This window comes from Pelodiscus sinensis, chromosome 4 (assembly GCF_049634645.1).
Source record: "Pelodiscus sinensis isolate JC-2024 chromosome 4, ASM4963464v1, whole genome shotgun sequence".
In the NCBI taxonomy this organism is placed as follows: Eukaryota; Metazoa; Chordata; order Testudines; family Trionychidae; genus Pelodiscus; species Pelodiscus sinensis.
Window position 1 is genome coordinate 3,959,576 of NC_134714.1, and position 22,896 is coordinate 3,982,471.

The following is a 22,896-nucleotide window of genomic DNA, read 5'->3' on the forward strand; positions in this document are numbered from 1 at the left end:
CTCGTAGGGCTCTCTTATGCCCTTTTGTCCTTGTCCCAGGACGGGAGAGATGTGATGCCACTCCGCACTGGCCAACTCTAAGGGTCCATATGCAATCTGAGGAATCCATCTCCTGTCCCCTCACCATCCACCTTGGAAGGGCTGGCCACCAGGAGGCGTGGTCTGCAAATGCAACCCACCCCTGTAGGGGGATATACAGGGGTAGAAGGAAAAGCTCCTTGCTCCTTCCCTATACTTTGACCACCGGAGCTGGGCCAGCCCCAATCTCACCCCGGCGTTGATTCGCTGCACCTCAGGGTGGTTAGAAACTGCCTGCCACACAAGCAGCCGGCTGACTCAAGTGAAGCATTTGCCATAAAGACAAATCACCCCATAGGAACAATGCTTCTGCTTCCACCGCTAGCTGGAAGCAAATACAACCGACGATCAGCAGCAAATGAGAACGGCCTCCTCGGGTCCGAGGGTGTGAATTCGTACTAATCTTCTGGAACAGTGCAGACATTAAAAGGGGCATGGGAATGATCTTTCCCCCGCTCGCTCTATGTCTTTGTCACTCAGTCTGTGTCTAGACTACATGGCTCCATCGATGGAGCCATGTAGATTAGGGTTGTAGGCAAAGGCAAATGAAGCCGCGATGTAAATGATCGCGGCTTCATTTAAATTTACATGGCTGCCGCGCTGAGCCGACAAACAGCTGATCAGCTGTTTGTCCGCTCAGCGCGCTAGTCTGGACGCTCCCCTGCCGACATCAAAGCCCTTTGTCAGCAGCCCCGGTAAACCTCATCCCACGAGGAATAACGGGGCTGCCGACAAAGGGCTTTGATGTCGGCAGGGGAGCGTCCAGACTAGCGGCGAGCCGACAAACAGCTGATCAGCTGTTTGTCGGCTCAGTGCGGCAGCCACGTAAATTTAAATGAAGCCGCGATCATTTACATCGCGGCTTCATTTGCCTTTGCCAAAAAAACAAATCTACATGGCTCCGTCAACGGAGCCATGTAGTCTAGACACAGCCTCAGAGACACGCAAGGGCGGGCACTTACTTGCTTTAGCCAACAACAACGACCTGTCCGTCACACCCGGCAGGGAAGTTGTGACCAAGGGAGAGGTACGCACAGTTCTAGGTGTGAGTCAGCAATCGCACCTGAAATATTTACAGCCTCTCCCTTCATGCACACATCTTTGTAGCATCAAACAGAATACATCCGGCCATGCTGACCCACACCCGCAACGGCCGAAAGAAACAACCGGCCTGCTGCAGGGCCGATGAGCTGGCCTTGGAACAGTTCTCAAGAGAGGAAGCATGTGACTTCCTGCAGACAGCTCTGACCAATGAGAAGCTGTAACGGGGGTCGAGCCTCACCACCGTGGCGCCTCCTGCTGGTCTCCTGGGGGATTAGCTCTTCAGCCTCCTGTGGGCAGTGTCTCGCCTTCTGTTACCTGCTTCCTGCATTGAGGGGTCCTCCCCTCCCTGGGAACCCCAATTCCTCTGTACCCACCTTGCCTCAGTGACTCACTGCCAGTCTTCATCTAGCCCCCTACGTCAAGGGCAAACTGCAGTCTAACATGGCCGCTCCTCATTGGCAAGGACCTGCTGTCTCCTATTGTCCTGGCTGCCTCCCGGCAGCCGTAGTACCCTTGGGTATGTCTACATTACAGTGTTATTCTGAAATATCTAATTTTGAAATAGTTAATTTGAAATAGCTTATTTCGAAATAACGCGTCTACACACAAAATGCATTTGGAAATAGCGTTTTTCTATTTCGAAATAGCACATCCACACTGAGTGGACATTGAATTGCATTTAAGGCTGGTTGGAACCAGTTCCAGCAGGGCATCAGGTCAGAAGTTACCTTGTGGCCAGCAGGGCACCCTGGGAAGGGCTGGAGGCCCCCTATTTCGAAATAAGCATCTACACAGCGCTTATTTCGAAATAGCAATTTTGAAAGTGGAACTATTCCTCATGGAATGAGGTTTACCAATTTCAAAATAAGCCCCCCGCTATTTCGAATTAATTTCGAAATAAGGGAATGGCTGTGTAGACGCTAGGAAAGTTATTTCGAAATAACGGCTGTTATTTTGAAATAAGTTTGCTGTGTAGACATACCCCTTGAGAGCAAGGCCTCAGCCTGAGCGTTGGGTCAGGACAGAGCTCCCCAGCTCTGCCTGCCTTTCCCCAGCCCTCCTCTGTCTCAGGTTCCCTCTGTAACCTCCTGGCAGCCAGGTCCTTCCTGCTCCTTGACTGGAGCAAGAGTGTGCTCACATCCCCTCCAGGAGCCCCTATTTATACAGCCCTAGCTGGGCCCCGATGGGCTGCTTCCTGCCACCACTGTGGGCTCCACACTCTCAGCCCTCTCCCAGGGCTGGATTGAACCCTTGTTGGGCCAGTGCGGGGCAGCTGTCCCACCACAGAAGATGAATCAAACCACAATGGAAGATGCAATAAACAAAGTCACCTGATGATTTAGAAAGTAGTTAACGTGTGTGTGTTAACGTGTGTGTGTGTGTTGTGTTAACGTGTGTGTATGTGTGTGTGTGTGTTGTGTTAACGTGTGTGTGTATTAACGTGTGTGTGTATGTTAACGTGTGTGTATGTGTGTGTGTGTGTTGTGTTAACGTGTGTGTGTATTAACGTGTGTGTGTATGTTAACGTGTGTGTATGTGTGTGTGTGTGTTGTGTTAACGTGTGTGTGTGTTAACGTGTGTGTGTGTGTGTGTGTGTGTTAACGTGTGTGTGTGTGTGTGTGTGTGTGAAGGGATAATCACTGATTTCACTAGGGCCTTGCTCTGAATATGCAGATAAGTCATGTTAGGAGTTCACACTCATTAGCCTTTGTAGTTTGTCCCTCTTAATGAGGAGTGTTCAGCGCCACACAGCAAAATTCCTCTCCAGGGAGCCGTACTGTCTTATGCTGAGGGTCCCTTCCAGAACAGTATAATAATACAGTTTGAACCTCTCTAGTGCGGCACTCTCTGGTCTGGCAACATCCATGATCCGACATGATTTGAGTTAACCGGATGTCCACGTATCATGGGTGTAGCCAAGTTTCCTGCGGTCCCATGAAGTTTGTTTACTGCCCCCAGTCCTGGCTCTCAGCGTTCGGTGCTACTCTTTAGCCCTAATTTACCCCTCAAGGTCATCTCAGAACCTGTAAGAAGCAGTGGAAGTGTTGGGGATGCTGCTAGACAATATTGACCTCCCGTGGTCCGGCAAATTCTCTTGTTCAGCACCGGTCAGGTTGCGAGGGTGCTGGACTAGAGAGGTTGAACCTATAGTTTCACTGACTGCAACACTGGTGGTGGAGGAAATTAACCATGTTTTAAAGGTTGCAGGGAATCCATTTTGAGGGTTTGCCTCAACTACTCAGCTGGTTTCTTCACCAAATCAGAAGTGAATTCTGGAGAGGGAAAATCCCAGTATCTCTACAGGAAACTTGCAGTTTGGAGGTGAGTATGATGAAATTTTGTACGCACTTTACCATTTTTTTTAATACCATGCCCTCTTTTGCATGGTTTGATCAGTCTGAACTCATCCGCAAAGCCCTTATTGTCACCACTTTTAAATCCCTCTTAATCCCCCACTTCTGTTGTGTTGCCTCAAGTGGATCTGGTTGATGTGTTCAGCTCCTCAAGGCAGGACCCTTTCCTTTATATGTGCATGGGAAATGCCTAGCACTTCACAAGCTCTGACACAAGAACAAAACAACAATCGTGCATTGTGTTTATGGCATGAATTGCCCCAAGGCCAAAGCTGACAGCTGTGTTTGACAGTGAAAATGAAAATGTTTCTCTCTGAATCAAATTTCTGGAGTCTTGGGAAAATCTCAATTGTAACACGTGAATACGCATGAAGAAAAACGCATTACTCTATTCTGGTCTACTCCCCGGACAATGGTGAGATTCTGTGGATTTGCTGAAACAACAGTTTTCTCCAGGTGTTTTTTTTTTCCTGGAAGATACCTTTTCTAAAATAATTTATGGCTAGAATTTTCAGAAAAAAATCAGCCCCCAAATGAAGGCAGGTTTTTAAACAAAACTCATTTCTCCCTTAGGAGGTTAGCACACTAGATACTGAGAAATTCTGAAAATCCAACCGTGCCTGTAACATTACAAGGTGGAGAAGATTTGAAAATCCAGCCCTTATTTAGATGCCTGTATTTGAGCTGAGTTTCCGTCTCCACAGTGTGAGGTGCTGGGGGCACATTCTGGCTTTCAGCTCTTTTGGATTTCTAAGTCTACCCTCATTTCAGAATCTCCCAAGCTTCAGACACCAGACTGTTGTCTCTTCACTTTTACATCATGACGAGATCATTGAAGTATTAACTCTTCAGTGGATTACTCCTGAAGGATTCTGCACCACTGCGCACATGCAGAATTCATGCCCCTCGCAGAATTTTTTTTTTCTCTGCAGAAAATATATTCTGCCAGAGAAGTGCTGCAGTACTTCTTTTATAGAATCATAGAATCGGAAGAGACCTCAGGAGGTCATTTAGTCCAGCCCCCTGCCCAAAGCAGAACCAATCCAAGTAATCAACCCAGCCAGGGCTTTGTCAAGCCGAGACTTAGAAACCTCTAGGGACGGAGATTCCACCCCCTCCCTGGAGAACCCATCCCAGTGCTTCCCCACCCTCCTAGGGAAATAGTTTTTCCTAATATCCAACCTAGACCTCTCCCACTGCAACTTGAGACCATTGTGCCTTGTTCTGCCACCTGCCACTACTGAGAACAGCCTCTCTCCAGTCTCTTTGGAACCTCCCTTCAGGAAGTTGAAGGCTGCTCTCAAATCCCCCCTCACTCTTCTCTTCTGCAGACTAAACAAACCCAAATCCCTCAGTCTCTCCTCATAGGTCATGCGCTCCATCCCCCTCAGCATTTTGGTTGCCCTCTACTGGACCCTCTCCAATGTGTCCACATCCTTTCTGTAGTGGGGGGTCGAGAACTCGACACAATAGTCCAGATGTGGCCTCAGCAGAGCTGAATAAAGGGGAATAATCACTTCTCTGGATCTGCTGGCAATGCTCCTCCTAATATGCCATTAGCTTTCTTGGCTATAAGAGCACTCTGTTGTTCTGCCAGAACAGAGGGGAGATAGCTAACCCGCAGTAGCAGCAAGAATCTGATTGTGAGGATATGTTCCCTCAAAGCACCCTGTCTGTAGGGTGAGGTGAGGAGGAATAGGCTATGGGGGACAGACAAAATGGGTCACATACTCTGGAGTTTGAAAGGGCCACGGAAGGGAGGACAGGCTGGGGTGGGGTTAAATTGAAGTGGGTTACAGGACCACTTGGGGACAGGGACAGGAGCTGGCAGAATGAGGAGTGCAGGGACACATGGGGACAGGGCAATGTGAGAATCTAGGGGTCTACTAGGGTGAGCCTGGGGAAAACAATCTCTTTCCCCCGCGAAAAGCCTGATCCCACACCCAGCTACTCTCCAGATTCATGCATAGGCTCCTTTCCAGCCATTACTTCCCTCTTCCTCATCTCCTCCATTTATCGGCATCCCCCACGGCCTTTACACTGCTTCTGAGTGGGGCAGGAAATTGCGTCGGTATTATAGATTCAACAAATTATTACTCAAAGTTCTGTATTCCTAGGCTCACTAAAGGAGCTATGTCTTCTAAACGTTGCCTGAGTTTTTTGCATTGTCTGCATTGTTACAGACATACTTGCTGACAGGTGTTTTGAAACAAATTACCAAAATAATGGTAACTGGCATGATTCTGTTGTGTTATTTTGACAAATAAAATATGTAGATTTTTGGCACAGTTCCCCCAGAAGTAAATACATCCAGGATTTCTGTCACTGTACTGCCATGGAAACCACAGACATCCAACTACAAGAGTATGTTCACTACAGCACGATAATGCATTTAAGAAAGAAGAGAACTCTCATTATTTGCTAACAAAATTAATCCACACTTCTCGTTTGTGATACTGACCTCTCTCAAGAGATCCCAGGACACTCCCCGTCTCCACAGCAGCACAGAAGAAGTCCTCACGGAGGAGAGCATGTATGAGGTGAGCTACTCAGTACCAATATGATGGCACCGTTCCCTCATAGCCATGGGTCCCTCTTCTGCTTCAGAGGAAGTGTTATGGCAGGATCTTGTGCCATTACTGGACTTCACATTAATCATAACTCATTTGGTGAGGCACTGACATACAGAAATGTGTGAGAACCTGAAGGATCCATTTCTGTGGGACCACAGGGTAAGTCCTGACACACTTGAGCAATGGTACCCTAGATACAGTATATAGCAAACTCCACCCAACAATTGTACTAGCCTCCGTTGGGTATATCTACACAGCAGGGCAAAAGTCGAATTAAGCTATGTAACTTCAGCTACTTCAATTGCACAGCTGAAGTTGAAAGACCTTAATTAGGCTTTTGGCACTGACTACACAGCAGGAAGTTCAAGGAAGAGCACTTTCCCTCCGGCTTCCCTCACTTCTACTGAAATGAGGGTTACAGAACTCAGAGTAAGAAGTCCTCCAGCTCGACCTTATTTCGAAATAATGGCTTCTGTGTAGACATACATTTTGTTATTTTGAAATAACGTCAGTTATTCCGAAGTAACACTCCTGTATAGACTCACCCTTTAGGTGTGTCTACAATGCACCATAACTCAAAATGAAATATGCAATTTGTGTAGCTTAAATTTCACATCTTATTACGATGCTATTTCAAAATAACTTATTTCGTCATTTGGCGCTGTCTACACTGCGCCTCATTTAGAAATAAAGTGCTATTCCAAAACATCCCTTATTCCTTGTAGAATGAGGTTTACAGGGATGTCGTAATAGTGAGCCTCAAATAACAGGCTTGCTGTGAAGACACAGGATGGTTATTTTGGGATACTCTTGTATCCCGAAATAGCATTGCAGTGTAGACATACCCTTAGGCTATGTCTACACTATGGCTTTTGCCAGAAGAGGTGATGCAAATGAAGTGCTCATTAACATTTTGCCGCGCTTCATTTGCATATTGTATTCTGAGCCATTTCTGTGCAAGGGTTTTTTGTGCAAAAACAAGCACCGTGGACATGTCCATTTTGCACAAAACCCCCTTTTGGCGCAAGATCCTTATGCTTGGGAGAGGTTTTTGTGCAAAATGGACACATCCACACTGTTTGTTTTTGTGCAAAAACCATTTGTGCAAAAACAGCTCAGAATACGTTATGCAAATGAAGCATGACAAAATGTTCATCAGCACTTCATTTGCATCGCCTCTTCCGGCAAAAGCTCGACATAGCCCCAGTGAGTATAGCACCAACAGGTGGAATTGAACTTGGGACCTCTGCAGCTCAGTGTATGAGTTTCTACAGGTTAAGTTAAAACCCAGCAGACTCTCAGCTAAGTCTGTGGCGCAAACTTATTCTCTTTCTCTGTAAGTGATCGAAGTGTCGCTCCATGGTACAGTGCACCGCCCCCAGTAGGAATGTGGGTTACATGACAGCATGCAAAACAGTCCAACTCCCTCTCCGAGTGGAAGTAAAATCAAGCTTTTGTGGCGGGCTGCCTTTCGGAAAACGTAGGCGTCAAGTCAGAGAAGTGGCCGACATCCCTGTCCCACATTGGTGGCCTAATTTTTGAGAATGGCCGAGTGTTCCCACGTAAACAAGCAGGCTCTGCATGTGGCCAGCACCTTTGGAAACAAGATGGCTGGTTTTGCTGGCACTGAAGTGTAAAAAAAAGTAACCCCCCACGGCTTCCCTTATGCCCGGCTTTGAAGCACATTTCAAACAAAGAAGTCACTGAGATACCATCTTTGCTTCAGCTGTAAATCAGCAGCCAGGAGATGAAAATTCTAGCCCAGGCTCTCCATAATACTACTGAAGAGAAGGAGATAAAGAACAAAAGGAATCAGACCTTGGACCTAACAACTCTGCAATACGGCAGATTTCAAAGGATAACTGTGAGAAAAGTGTCCATTAAAGCAAACTGAAGTATGTCTTGATAGATAACAATGCAGTCAGTGAATGAACCTAGGGCCAAAAAACAAGTAGGATTTTAACAGTTCACGGAAATGTCACAGCTAATCATCAGGTAGATGAAAGAATATCCGAAAGCAGTAAATAGGTTACTTCAGCAGGCTCCAGAATGGATCAGAAGTGACGTGTGACAATGCAGTCATGAGATTATGAGCAACCTAGACACCAGATGACAGTTAAAGGCCCATTATATTTCCAGAAAAAATGTCTCAATGAAGGGGTACCCGTGGGTCGATAAACACTTAGGCTATGTCTAGACTGCAAGCCTCTTTCGAAAGAGAGCGTCTAGACTGCACGCAGAACTTTCGAAAGAGCAAGCCGCTTTTTCGAAAGAAAGCACCCAGTGAGTCTGGATGCTCTCTTTTGAAGAAGCCCTATTTACATTCAAGAATGCCTTCTTTCGAAAGAAGCACTTTCGAAAGAAGGCGTTCTTCCTCGTGAAATGAGGTTTACCGCCGTCGAAAGAAAAGCCGCGTTCTTTCGATTTAATTTCGAAAGAACGCGGCTGCAGTCTAGACGCAGGTGAAGTTTTTTCGGAAAAAGGCTACTTTTCCCGAAAAAACCCCTGAGTCTGGACACAGCCTCAAGGTGCATCTAGACTGGAAAGATTTTGCGCAAAAGCAGCCGCTTATGCGCAAAAACTTGCCAGCTCTCTACTCTGGCCGCTTGAATTTGCGCAAGAGCACTGACGTTCTCATGTAAGAATTCAGTGCTTCTTGTGCAAATACTTTGATGCTCCCGCTCAGGGATAAGCCCTCTTACGCAAGGATACTTGCGCAAGAGGGCCAGTGTAGACAGGCACCGTAATTTTTTGCGCAAGAAAGCCTGATGGCTAAAATGGCCATCGGAGCTTTCTTGCACAAAAGCGCATCTGTACTGGGCACGGATGCTTTTACGCAAAAGCATCCATGACAATCTAGGCGCTCTTTTGCAGAAATACTTTTAATGGAAAAACTTTTCTGTTAAAAGTATTTCCGCAAAATCATGCCAGTCTAGACGCAGCCTTAGGGTGTGTCTAGACTATAGGGTTTTTTAGGAAAAAAGTGGCCTTTTTTCGAAAAAAAACTTCCCCTGCGTCTAGACTGCAGCCACGTTCTTTTGAAAGTACATCAAAAGAATGCGGCAGATTTTTCAACCGTGGAAAACCTCGTTTTACGAGGAAGAATGCCTTTTTTTGAAAGCGCTCTTTTGAAAAAAGGTGCAATGTAATGCAAACGGGGCTTTTTCGAAAGAGAGCATCCAGACTGCCTGGGTGCTCTCTTTCAAAAAAGCGACTTGCTTTTTCGAACGTACTGACTGTAGTCTAGATGCTCTTTTTCAAAAGAGGCTTTTTTGAAAGATACTTTCGAAAAAGCCTCTTTCGAAAAAACGCTTGCAGTCTAGACGTAGCCTTAGACTTTTCTCGGTAACTGTTACAAAATGAGCTAATACAAATTATAAAATAGTCTATCAGAGTTAATTAAGGGAACACATCATTTGACAAAGAATCAGAAAAGATGAGAAAGACAGCTCATAGCTTTTGTTGGAAGGAAAAAAAAAAAGAAAGATCATTAGAAGACCAAAACCCTAGAGATTCATACTAGGGTCGAGGGGTAGCTTTTGATTCATTTGAAACCTTTTAAAACATGAAGTCTATTTTGAAAGCAAATCTTGAGTGATCTGTTGGAAATACATTTGCAGAAGTTCTTTAAAGTCACGTGTCTTTTCATTTCTTCGCTGTCATGAAACATTTGGATTGCTCTGACATTAAATGAGAGTTAAACTGCACCAAGATGATAAAGTAGCTAACAAATACCTCTGGGGAGAGGGAAAGCAAAAAAGAAAAAACTCATAACACAGCACAAAGCATCAGACGATTGGCAAAGGGTCCGTACAACAGACCTACTTTGCAAAATCCTCAGAATGAATTCCACTAATGGCCCTTGAGGCTACCATTTGCAGCGACAATTTGGGCTTCAAAATAAAATGAGGGAAAAAAAATCAGAAATAGAAATGCCAAAGGAAGACTCTTTAGATTCATGTTAATGGCAACCAGCTAACAGATGTTATTCCCTTCGCTTAATGCATTACTGGAAGGCACTCAGCTACTATAGAGATGATGGCAGAAGAACCGACATAGAACTGAACAGATCCTCACGATATACATTAGAAACTACTGAGCTATCATCCAAATCCTAGCAATTAACACATGCCAACCTGTGACAGATATCACTCAGAAAACACTGGAGGCAACAGAACAGATCAAACGTGAAATCATGAGTTTTGTGAATGACTTCTGCAGAACTGGATTACATTGTATGAACACTGGCAATTAAAAGTTTGGGAAAAAATGTGTCATATGTCTGAAAACACATCAGAAAATTCAGTGAAGGGTAACTAACTATGGGACATTTATGCGAGTGAAATTGAAGTACCAAGCACTAAGAATAATGCCAATATCTTCAGGAATAGGTTCATCCAAATAACCTACTTTTCCTGCATTCGCATGATAAAGGATCATCAACTATTACAGTTACTAGTCATGTCTAAATGTAACATTCCTATACTTCAATCTCCTTCAGATTAAAGGGACCTCATCGGTTTTAAAGCCACACTTCCACCTCAAAATTCTTTATGCCTTCTGTTGTTACCAGTAACATTTCAGATGATTAGAATAGAGATTAGCGAAAACATATTTTTTCAGATTTTTTTTATTGCACCTTGTGTTTAGACATTTTCATAATTTCCCCCGTGCAAATCAGATATTTAGTCAGTTTCCCCATATGTTTACATGCACCTTTCAACACACCAGCAGGAGCGAGAAAAACCTGTTTTTAAAATAGGAAAACATAACTGCCAATCCATTAAAATTAGCTAGGGGAATTGGGAGCTGATGTAGTGCCTGAAACAATGTTTAGCTCTGGTTTGGAGACTGAACAGTGAATTACAAGTTGATAGTGTCCTTTCAAACTGGGATCAGGCAAATGGAGAATGTTTATCTTTTGTCACTTCAGAGCTACTAGTCTTTAGAAATGACTGTCAGTCAAACTGACTATAACCAAACAGGATGAGTCTCTTCCTTACTTTGCCTCTCCTATTTTTGGTTTGCTAATGAGAGATCTTAATTTGTCTCTTGTGACCATATTCAAGGACAAAGACTGCCAAAAATCTGACCTCAGTACCTAAAGAGAACTGCTAAAAGTGGATTAACAGGAATGTTTTAATTACTGAGGGATAAAATCAGGGTGGAATAATAATTCTTTCTAGAGCTGTCCCAGAGACGACTCAATCTAAGTATGTCATTACCTGGCCCAAAACTCTTTGCCAAAAATAAAATAGCCAAAAATGGGAAATGATTACTTAGAAGTAAAACTATTTCAACTGATCAATATGACAGATCGGTTCTCCATGTTCCTTCATCATGGGGGAGACATTTTTTTTTCTCTTCAGAGCAGCCAAAAGCCGATAGCAAAGACCCATGTCGACAGATCTGTCCACCAAGTCAAGCTGCTCTAGGGTTTGTTTCTGAAGTCCATCACAATGAAATGGCATCCCATCAATGGCAAAAATGAGAAGCCAATATTTTGAGAGAAAAGGCTACGGTCAATTTCATTGTCCTTTATGTCAAATAGTTCACTGTTCCTCTATTTGGCCTTTCATTCCTTGATGACTGAACAAGCAACAATTGATCCTCCTCAACTCTTGCTTCTTCCCTGGTTTTACTCCTCCCTGAGCATGTCTACACTAACAGGGAAAGTCAACTTAAGATACGCAACTCTAGCTACGTTAATTCCATAGCTGAAGTCGACATATCTTAAATCACCATCACACAGTATACCATCAGCTTCTCTCGCCCCTCGTGAGGAGCAAGAGTACCAGCGCCAATGGGGATGCCCTCTCAGTTTGAATTAGCAGGTCTTCACTAGACCCACTAAATTGAACCTCGGAAGATCAACCGCATCAGCGTCAGTTAGGGGGCTGGAGCATATGACCTACGAGGAGAGGCTGAGGGAGTTGGGTCTGTTTAGTCTGCAGAAGCGAAGAGTGAGGGGGGATTTGAGAGCAGCCTTCAACTTCCTGAAGGGAGGTTCCAAAGAGGCTGTTCTCAGTAGTGACAGATGGCAGAACAAGGAGCAATGGTCTCCAGTTGCAGTGAGAGAGGTCCAGGTTGGATATTAGGAAAAACTATTTCACTAGGAGAGTGGTGAGGCACTGGAATGTGTTATGTAGGGAAGTAGTGGAGTCTCCATCCCTAGAGGTGTTTAAGTCTCGGCTTGACAAAGCCCTGGCTGGGTTGATTTAATTGGGATTGGTTCTACCTAGAGCAGGGGACTGGACTTGATGACCTTCTGAGGTCTCTTCCAACTCTATGGTTCTATGATTCAATGGAGTATAGACATGGCCTCTAATAGCTTTCTTTTCCAAGCCTCTCTCCACAATGAATCCCTCCTTTCCCTTCTATGAACTCCACACTCTTTGTTCACCTCTCAATAGCTTTCTCCGAGACATTAGACACTAGAGTCACCGTGCAGTCAACGACTAATCCAAGTAGCATTTAGCTATGTTACTCGCATTGAACACAAACTGGGTTCCTGACAATCTCCACTGGCAAAAAGCCCCCTTGGGAAGATAAGTGCCAGTTGACACCACTTTTCAAGCACATTCCTGAATCTTGAAACAAATCTGACACTATCAAATATGCTTTCTAAAATCTGTGACTTTTCCTGTGGCCGCCTGGTCTCTGTAGAATTGGTAAGAAAAGACACAGGAATTGAACGCTCTGGTTTTGCTACAAACAATATATAAGTTCATCTTTCCCTGGTGAGTTCCTAATCTCCATGTACCTGTAGTGGGGCGGAGTGGCCGCCCACTGAGCCAGAGGAGGAGGAACCCCTCCAGACGCCATGTTGGGCTGAGGCTAACCCCGCCCTGTCACCTGACTGGAAGCCAGGGGGTGGGCCCAGGGCTATAAAAGCCCAGGCAGCAGCCTCAGTCAGGGCTGAGCCGGCCAAGAGACTAGAGGCCTCTCCTGGACTCCCAGCCTCGGGAGTGGGGACCGAGGCCTGGCCAGGGCCTCCTATCTGCCGGGGCCCAGAGGCAGACTACCGGCTCCCTGCCTGGCCAGCGTAGCCAGCCTACCTTCCCAGAAGCAACGGCGGAGCCACAGAGCCCGCCCGAGCCTGTGCTCCAGCGCCTGCTCCGGAACTGGGAGAAGCAGCCCCAGCTACGGCCCCGGGTACTTGACCGGAGGCACCGCCGGAGACTTCCACAGACCCTGACTCTGAGGCCAGGCCCAACCACCTGACCCCGCCTGCACCCGGAGCCAACTGAGCCCCAGTGACCTACAAGCGGCAACCAACAGGGCCGGACCGCTCCCTGTGTACTAACGGGGCTGGCCTTAAAAGGGCCGCGCAGTGGGGCGGAGTGGCCGCCCACTGACCCGGAGGAGGAGAAACCCCTCCGGGCAGGCAAACCGACTACAGTACCACACAGCCTGAGATGACACTAGGAGCTAGAAAAATCAAAGCAACAGAACAGGTTTAACTCAGACAATGACTCCATTAAAAACAAACTGAGATGCATCAAATATTTTAAGACTACAAGATTTACCTGGTGTTGCTCAGGTCCTTAACTTGGTTCGTTTTTAGGTTTTTGTTAATAAAATGAAAATGTTCATGCTTCATTTAAATTAAAATACAACATAGATGGGGCTACCATAGGGTGGGTGCATAACTGGCTGGATAACCGTTCTCAGAGAGTAGTTATTAAAGGTTCACAGTCATGCTGGAAGGGCAGAACAAGAGGGTTCTGCAGGAGTCTGGGGACTGATTCTGTTCAATATCTTCATCAATGATTTAGATGATGGCATAGAGAGGACGCTTATTAATTTAGCAGATGATACCAAGCTGGGAGGGGTTGCAAGTGCTTTGGGGGGGTCGTAATTCCAAATGATCTGAACAAATTGGAGAAATAGTCTGAGGCAAATAGGATGAAGTTTAATAAGGACAAATGCAAAGTGCTCCACTTAGGAAGAGACAATCCATTTCACACATAGAGAATGGGAAGCGACTGTCTAGGAAGGAGTATGGCAGAAAGGAATCTAAGGGTCAGAGTGAATAACAAGCTAAATATGAGTCAACAGTGTGACACTGTTGCAAAAAAAAGCAAACATGATTCTAGGAGGCATTAACTGGAGTGTTGTGAGCAAGACCCGAGAATTCATTCTTCAGCTCTGCTCTGCACTGATTAGGCCTTAATTGGAATATTGTGTCCACTTCTGGGCACCGCATTTCAAGAAAGCTGTGGAGAAATTGGAGAGGGTCCAGAGAAGAACGACAAAAATGATGAAATGTCTAGAGAACATGAGCTATGAGGGAAGATTGAAAAAATTGGGCTTGTTTAGTTTAGAAAAGAGAAGACTGAGGGGGGACATGAGAGCCGTTTTCAGGTATCTAAAAGGGTGTCACAGAGAGGAGGGGGAAAACTTGTTCTCCTTGGCCTCTGAGGACAGAATAAGAAGCAATGGGCTTAAACTGCAGCAAGGGAGGTTTAGGTTGGACATTAGGAAAAAGTTCCCAACTGTCAGGGTGGTTAAACACTGGAATAAATTGCCTGGGGAGGTTGTGGAGTCTCCATCACTAGAGATATTTGAGAGCAGGTTGGACAGACACCTGTCAGGGATGGTCTAGTTGGTGCTTGGTCCTGCCGTGAGGGCAGGGGACTGGACTCGATGACTCTCGAGGTCCCTTCCAGTTCTAGGGTTCTAGGATTCTATGAAATCCTGGCTCTGGGGTGGGGCTTGAGAGGAGGGTTCAGGCTGCCTCGAGAAGAGAGGACAACCCCAGCCCTCTCTAATCCCCTGCAGCATGGGGCCAAGTGAGAAGCATCTCTCCATGACTGCTGTAGCTCCAGCGGGCATAGCCGGGGGAAGGGTGCCTGTCCTTTGGCAGCACAGGGCCAGGTATGTCTTCTCCCTGCGCTCCCCAAGCAGAACGAGGGGTGCAGCAAACTGGGCACTTTCCCCTCGCTCCCTGAGAAAGGGGAACAGCAGCAACGCCCCGGTACAAGCCAGCCCCCCAGCCTCCCTAAAGAATGTCATGAGGGTGCGAGGCTGGGGACAGGGGCAGTCCCTGAGGGGACATTTTGAAGTCTGCCCGGGATGCTCCATCCTCCCCCCGCCCCAGCCAGCCTGAGCTGTGTGCGTTCCGGTGGACACCCGAGTCAGGAAAAACAAAATACCAGCCATTGCACATGGCATTTTCTGAATTTTTTTACCGGATGTACCGGGCTCTTTCTCGGGGGGGAGTGGGGAGGGAGGGTGGATAGACTGGGGGGGGAGGGGAGGGCTGGGTCATCTTGTGCCCCCCCTGGAATTTCTTCACACACACCCAGGGGGGCACACTCCCCGGTTTGGGAACCTATGGTAGAGAGGGAGAATGCACCCCACAGTCTTTTCCCTGAGTGGGAACGGGGAGTGGGTGTTGCAGGGAACCTGGGCCCACCCTCTACTCCGGGTTCCAGCCAGGACCCTGTGATAGTAGCTGCCTAGAAGAGTCTCCAACACTTGCTGTGAGACAGCTACAAGATCCCGGGCTATTTCCCCACATCTTCCCCGGCACCTTCCTTCTCTCCGGCTCGTCCTCGTGGTATCCACTTGATGCTTGTTTTCTCCTACTCCCAGCAGCGCTTTCCTCCATCCTCTCAGCTCCTCCCAGGCCCCACCACCTGCTGGGAAGCCCTTCCATAGCCAATCTCAACTGGCTCTTTAATTGGCCGCAGGTTTTCTAATTAGCCTAGGCTCACCTGACTCTGCAAGCCCGCTCAATTAGCCTCTGCTGCTCAACTGCCCTGATTGCCTCTGCTGGTTCTAGACTAGCCATTGCCAGTTACCCAGGGAACAGAGATTTTCTTAGTCTCAGGCTAATATACCTCCGTTCCGTGACCTTTTTTGTATCCCTCTGACCTGACCCTGTCACATTATTTAGTTAACAAACAGAAGGTTAAGGGGTGACTTGTCCACAGTCCCTACACAAGGAACAAACAGTAGATAACGGGCTCTTTGAACTAGCCGTTAACCCAATCTAGGGACTAGAAGTGAAGCTAAACAAAAGCATGCGAGGTGTACATTTGTAGCAATGAGAGCAATTAGCCAGGGCTGTGGTGGATTCTTTAATGGTGGCAATTTTAAAATCACGACTGGATGTTTCTCAAAAAAGATCTGCACTAAGAACTGTGTGTGTGTGGGGAGTGGTGGTAGGGTGGGGGTGGGGATGAGGGGTTAAGCTCTATGACTTCTACACACAAGGTCAGACTAGATGCCCACAATGGTCCCTTCTGGGAGTAGAATATTCACTAGCCCCTAGATACTGGAGCATCTTAGCAGCCTCGGGAAACTTCTTTCTCACGATCCCTCCTGCGCCTCGGGCTAATGCTCCCGACACCGACGTCAGAATCCGAGCGTGGCTCACAGTTCAGGAGATCTTGAACACACCCCGAACCCCCCGTCTACAGTACTGTAATGAATGAGAATTGAACAGTCTTCTGAACATGGCCTTAAGTCAAGACGTCTGCCACTTAGCTCTCCCCGCATGCGTTCCACCCCGCCACATGCAGTAATTCTCATCCACTGATCGGATGTCACAACTGAGCATTCAAACAGTTCTTGCACATGCATGAGGGCTCACATACAGTTGTCAATGTTGATGCCATTTTTCTGCTTTCAAGCATTGTGTCAATTTCCTTTGAGTCTCTGGTGTATCTTAATGGCACCGCATCATGCCTGAAATTTGCTTTCCATCGATCCTCACTTATGAAGTCAGACTCGGAGATAACGCATGCAGAATATTTGTGTTTGTGAGTGTTAACATTTATCTTCATCTTGCACATGACTAGTGGGTTTTTTTAAGGACGTTCCACTCCTATTTAACTCCGACTGATGAAACTGGGGTATCCCATTTTTGTTTTTCACATCATTTATTTTGGTTTATTTTTCCTCAAATTTGGCTCACAAATACACATTTTGTAAAACCGAATTTTACACCTTCAAAAACCAATCTGAGTAGTTCCACAGATCGTGTTTTTAATGCTGAAATGTTTTATCCCCCCCATCCCCAAGTGCACACATTTTCCTCAGCAGTCTTTGCAGCTCAGACACTGATGCACTTTATTACTGCACGAGAAATAAAAGGGTCTAGAAATGGACATAAAATGTTCTAGAAATGGACTGGTCTGGTTTTCATTGTTCAAGCTGAGATAAAAGCACCCTGCTGCTGTCAAATTCTGGCAGCGGTTTAAAAAACAATAGGATTTTAGTGTAAACGTGAGCTAATTTATCTGTATTTACCCCTGTAAACAATACAAAACAAAACAAAACACTTCTGCCTAGCTTCAGTCATTTCCTCATCCCCCGTCCCCAATTTTTCTCCTTTTAATCAGGGTAACTTCGTCTAACTTGTTGAGATCCAGAAGCAAAAAACGTCCCGTTGGCTGCAAATTCTCTTAACATGAGAGTAGGATTTTGACTACACACCGCTAAAAAGGCATTTACCAACCATGAACGTACAGGCTTTAACCTGAAAGACTGTGAAAAGCAGGGAGGTCACGTTCAAGAGGGTATTTTCCTGTTATTAATAACACTGTAAGAGATAAATACATGTAATGGTGCAGATAAAAAAGGGAGCCGGACACCCAGTGTGATGGGGACTGAGTACATCATAAAACTATTTCATTACTAATTTCATTTCAGTCCCTTGTTTTGTCACGGTAATAAATCACACCAAGGCCACACCGATTACCCCAATCTCAGCACAATAATTGCCTTCGAATAGCTTTCCACAGGCCTGGGTCCAAAGAGTGATGAACAGGAAACTGGATTTCATTGCCACGTTTGAGGAAATGGACTTTTTTGCCCGTTTCCTTCCAAGATACTCTGATTAAACACCAATTGTTGCAAAAACATAGGGTCCCTGCTAATAACTGCTTCACTGATTATCTAACTCTCAGGGGGTATGTCTACACTACCCCGCTAGTTCGAACTAGGAGGGTAATGTATGCATACCGCACTTGCTAATGAAGCCCGGGATTTGAATTTCCCGGTCTTCATTAGCATAAGCGGGGAGCCGCCATTTTTAAATCCCCGCTGCTTCGAACCCCGTGCAGCGCGGCTACACGGGGCTCGAACTAGGTAGTTCGGACTAGGGTGCCTATTCCGAACTACCGGTACACCTCGTTTCACGAGGAGTAACGGTAGTTCGGAATAGGCACCTAGTCCGAACTACCTAGTTCGAGCCCCGTGTAGCCTCGCTGCACGGGGTTCGAAGCAGCGGGGATTTAAAAATGGCAGCTCCCCGCTTATGCTAATGAAGCCCGGGAAATTCAAATCCCGGGCTTCATTAGCAAGTGCGGTATGCATACATTACCCCGCTAGTTCGAACTAGCGGGGTAGTGTAGACATACCCAGGGTGGTTAAACACTGAAAAAAAATGCCAAGGGAGGTCGTGGAATCTCCATCACTAGAAATATTTAAGAGCAGGTTGGATAGACATCTATCAGGGATGATCTAGAGGTGCTTGGTCCTGCCATAGGGCAGGAGACTGGACTTGATGACCTCTCAAGGTCCCTTCCAGTTGTAGTGTTCTATGATTCTAGGATTAGAATAGACAGGACAACCTAAAGCTTAATTCAATTTTACAAGGACGCCGGACATCATTCATTGAGGTATTCACCTAGCCATGGTTGCATGGGCATGTTGAGATGCCGGGCAGCACTTGTTAGAAACAAAACAGAATGTTTTTAGACACTTTGGAATCTTCTTGGTCTTTGTGTGTCTTTCAACGTCTTTTACGAAAGGGGCTACATTTCGAGTGACACACCTCTAATTTTCAGATTCGTGAGGCGGGCTGAACCACAATCCACCGTGATCACTTCTTTATGGGCACAATCCTGTAAGTATTTACTGCCAGCAGAAGCCAGCTGCCAATCTATGCTGGGCTGTGAGGTCTTCCAGGGACTAGGCCTTTGAGGAGGAAGAATGCTTTCAATGACAATCCATTTTCAACTGGAGAAGAGCCAACACTTGAATGTCTGACAAATGCTTCACAGCCACCTCTATGGTTGAGGCTGTCGATTGAAGACACGATATAAACTCAAGTTTAAGTTTAGGACGTTCATTATGTGATATGGATAAACTCAAGTAGACACCGCAAATCACGCTTGACTTTGAGGTACTGCATCACTGCTTTGTAAACTATCTATGTGTGTTTTTTAATGAGAGACCAGATTCCAAACCAGCCCTGTTCAAAAGTGACTGGAATCGGGACGTTTGGATAGCACTTATACCTTACTTCAATCTATTTTAAGCTAATGAGAAAGCCAGGGTTGATTGTCAAGTTAGCCATCTGTTTGTCTCCCAGCAATGCTTTATGTCACAAGCTCATCACTAATGCCTCCAGATATGATGAAAGATATTTGATTAATATTTTAATAAGACCAGTGGCAGCAATTTTTGTTCTTGCACCAATGACAACAACACACTTCCTTAAGAATATAAGAACATAAGAGCGGCCATACTGGGTCAGACCAAAGATCCATCCAACTCAGTATCCTGTCTGCCGACAGTGGCCAATGCCAGGTGCCCCAGAGGGAGTGAACCGAACAGGTACGGATCAAGCCATCTCTCTCCTGCCATCCATCTCCACCCTCTGACAAACAGAGGCTGGGGACACCATTCCTACCCATACTGGCTGATAGCTATTTATGGACTTAACCTCCATGACCGTATCTAGTTCTCTTTTAAACCCTGTTATAGTCCTAATCTTCACAACATCTTCTGGTGAGGAGTTCCACAGGTTGACTGTGTGCTGCATGAAGGAAAAACTGCCTTTTGTTTCTTTTAAACCTGCTACATTTTATTTCACTTGGTGACCCCTGGTTCTTATGTTATGGAAACCAGTACGTAACTTTTCCTTATTCACTTTCTCCCCACCTGTCATGATTTTATAGATCTCTAGCCTATTTTATAGACCTCAAAGACCTTAGGCTCTTCTTTTCTAGGCTAAAAGTCGGAGTCTTTTAAAACTCTTTTCATACAGCAGCCATTCCAAACCCCTAGTAATTTCTGTTACCAAACGTTGCTGTCATTCAAGCAGTGTGATGCTGTTGCAAAAAAAGCAAATATGATTCTAGGTTGTATCAACAGGTGTGTTGTAAGCAAAACTCGTGAAGTCATTCTGCCGCTCTACTCTGCACTAGTTAGGCCTCAGCTGGAGTACTGTGTCCAGTTCTGGGTGCCACATTTCAAGAAAGATGTGGAGAAATTGGAAAGGGTACAGAGAAGAGCGACAAGAATGATTAAAGGTTTAGAGAACATGAGCTATGAAGCCAGGCTTCATGAACTGGGCTTGTTTAGTTTGGAAAAAAGAAGATTAAGGGGGGACATGATAGCGGTTTTCAAATATCTAAAAGGGTGTCACAAGGAGGAAGGAGAAAATTTGTTCCTCTTGGTTTCTGAGGACAGGACAAGGAGTAATGGGCTTAAAGTGCAGCAGGGGAGGTTTAGATTGGACATTAGGAAAAAATTCCTAACTGTCAGGGTGGTCAAATATTGGAATAAATTGCCAAGGGAGGTGGTGGAATCTCCCTCTCTGGAGATATTTAAGAACAGGTTAGACAGACAACTGTCAGGGATGGTGTAGACGGAGCTTGATCCTGCCTTGAGGGCGGGGGGCTGGACTCGATGACCTCTCGAGGTCCCTTCCAGTCCTATTATTCTATGATTCTATGATTCTATGATTAGGCATGTGTGTTTCCAGAGATGCAAATCTCATGCTAAAAAACCCCAACTGGAGCACCAATGGCATTACTGTAGGCCACACATGAATACCCCCCAAAATTTGTTGTCATTCTCCCTGGTGGAAAACATTATCTTGCAGGCAAATGGATGGCCAACCCCTTGGGAAGCTTACCGGTAACGAGGAAGCTGCATCGGCCTGCCCCGGCTTCGTTGATGATGTTACAATTGTAAATCCCATAATTGTCCCTGGACAGGCTGCTCACGATGTAGTCCGTAGAATCTTGAGCATCAAACTGACCCGTCCGTAGCAACTTGTTGCCTAGTCGCCACTCATAGGTGAGGACCCGCGTTGGATATGCTCTCAGCACCCGGCAACTCATCGTGATGCTTCGGCCCTGGCCCTGCCGAATCTCCAGAAACGTTGGCTCCACCGCGGGAGGGTCTGTAGAAGAGAGAGGATTGAAGAAGTGACGGTAGCACCATCCCAAAGTAGGGTTACAATAGGGTGAAATTACCACGCGTTGATGGAATTGGATAGCCAAACAGTGGGAAGATTCATTAACAAAACGTAAGACACCCAGAATACAATGTTTTACAGTCCACATCCATGAGCCGAGATTTACTGAGAGCTACATGGTCCCTTCTGTTTTGTTTTTAATGAGGGGAGGAGTTACGACAGGAGCTTTCCTTCTCACTGGCATGCCAGCGGTGGATTGCAATGAACGAGAGCCCCCCAGAGTGGGTGGATATAGGACCATGGACTTGGAGAAGAGACAAAAAGTTGGACATGGATGGAGCTTAAATTGTCTACACTAGGGAGTTATTTTGAAATAACCCCTCTTATTTCAAAATAATAAGTGGCGCGTCCACAAAGACCGAACCTGTTATTTCAAAATAATTGGCTTGTTATTTCATAATCTGTCCCCTTGCTTTCCTCAAGGATTAATGCTAATTTTGAAACAGTTAACTTGAAATAATAGTCGTGTGGATGTTCCACTGCAGCTATTTCAAAATCACGACACCCCCGAGTCATTCAAAGGCATTACTCCCCGGTGCTTCCTGGGGCTCTGAGTTCGAGGTAGCGCATCCACGTTAACAGAGCCTGCCTCGGAGTGATTTCACTTTTGTTATTTTGTGAGTTATTATTTCAAATTTAGTTATTTCAAAATAATGTCCTAGCGTAGACATGTCCTGAAGCAGCTACTACTCTCATATTTGTATTCCCACCGGGTGAGCTGCCTTGCAGGGGACCAGACACACAGCGAGGATCATGGCATAAGAACTTGATTAGAATAAAATAGGGACCATACCCTGGTACAGAAATCAGAACCCTCTTCCTTTGAAATGGCTGAGGGCAGGAGATAATTTGGTACGGTTCTCACCAGGGTATTGCCTCCAGGAAATCAAGAGACCAATCCTGTGCCTCTCTTTTCCATCAACCCGTTTAGTGGGTTTAGTCCTCCAATAAGTGCTGCCTGGCATCTTGTCTGCTTTTGGCCCAGAACTCTGCATGCCCGGCAATGGGACTGGTGGAGGCCTAGTAGTTTATTTAGCGCCTTGTCAGACATTTTACTCAAACGGTGTAAAAAATATTTAAAAATGTTTATGCCTCAACTTTCTACTCGCCTGTTCTTGGCTAACTGCAAGGCAGAAGTGCGTTTTTTTTTCTGTTCCAAAATCAATACTTTTTGGGGAAAAAAAAGTTGATTTTGATGACATTGTATTTGAATATTAGCTACACTGAAGTTTTCAATACTGTCGAAACATCCCACTCTGAGGTGAGCAGAAGGCAACTGTGAGGCAGTGAGAGGAGGGGCTGGCAGTGCAGGGGTTAACAATGCCTTTTGGCCCAGCTAGCCCCGCCCCCTTTTACCTGCAACCAATGCTAGGCCTGGAGGGAGAATAAAAGGAGGGAACCTAGCTCAGTTACGGGCTGACCAGCGAAGAGGCAGGAGCAGGTTCTGCCGTCCGCAAGACCTGATCCAGAGCCGCCTGCTGAGTCGGTCACAGGAGGACGCAAGCCTCCAACCCCTCTCCCGGGCGCAAAGGGGGAGAACCAGAAGGAAAACCCCACTGAGGAGGGGGAAATTGGACTCTTGGGGCCATGCCCCAAACTAAAGGAAGAGACTCTGGTAAGT

At 46.1% G+C, this 22,896-nt stretch overlaps 1 protein-coding gene across 2 annotated transcripts in view; it reads right to left on the reverse strand.

Annotated features, from left to right (window-relative positions):
- The window catches only part of MDGA2 (MAM domain containing glycosylphosphatidylinositol anchor 2), a 631,704-nt gene that overhangs the window by 105,429 nt on the left and 503,379 nt on the right, over positions 1-22,896 (reverse strand). For both annotated transcript variants that reach the window (XM_075926142.1, XM_075926141.1), the window contains exon 9: positions 20,931-21,200. In XM_075926142.1, coding sequence (XP_075782257.1) covers positions 20,931-21,200 — 270 coding nt within the window. The remainder of the gene's footprint in view (positions 1-20,930; positions 21,201-22,896) is intronic.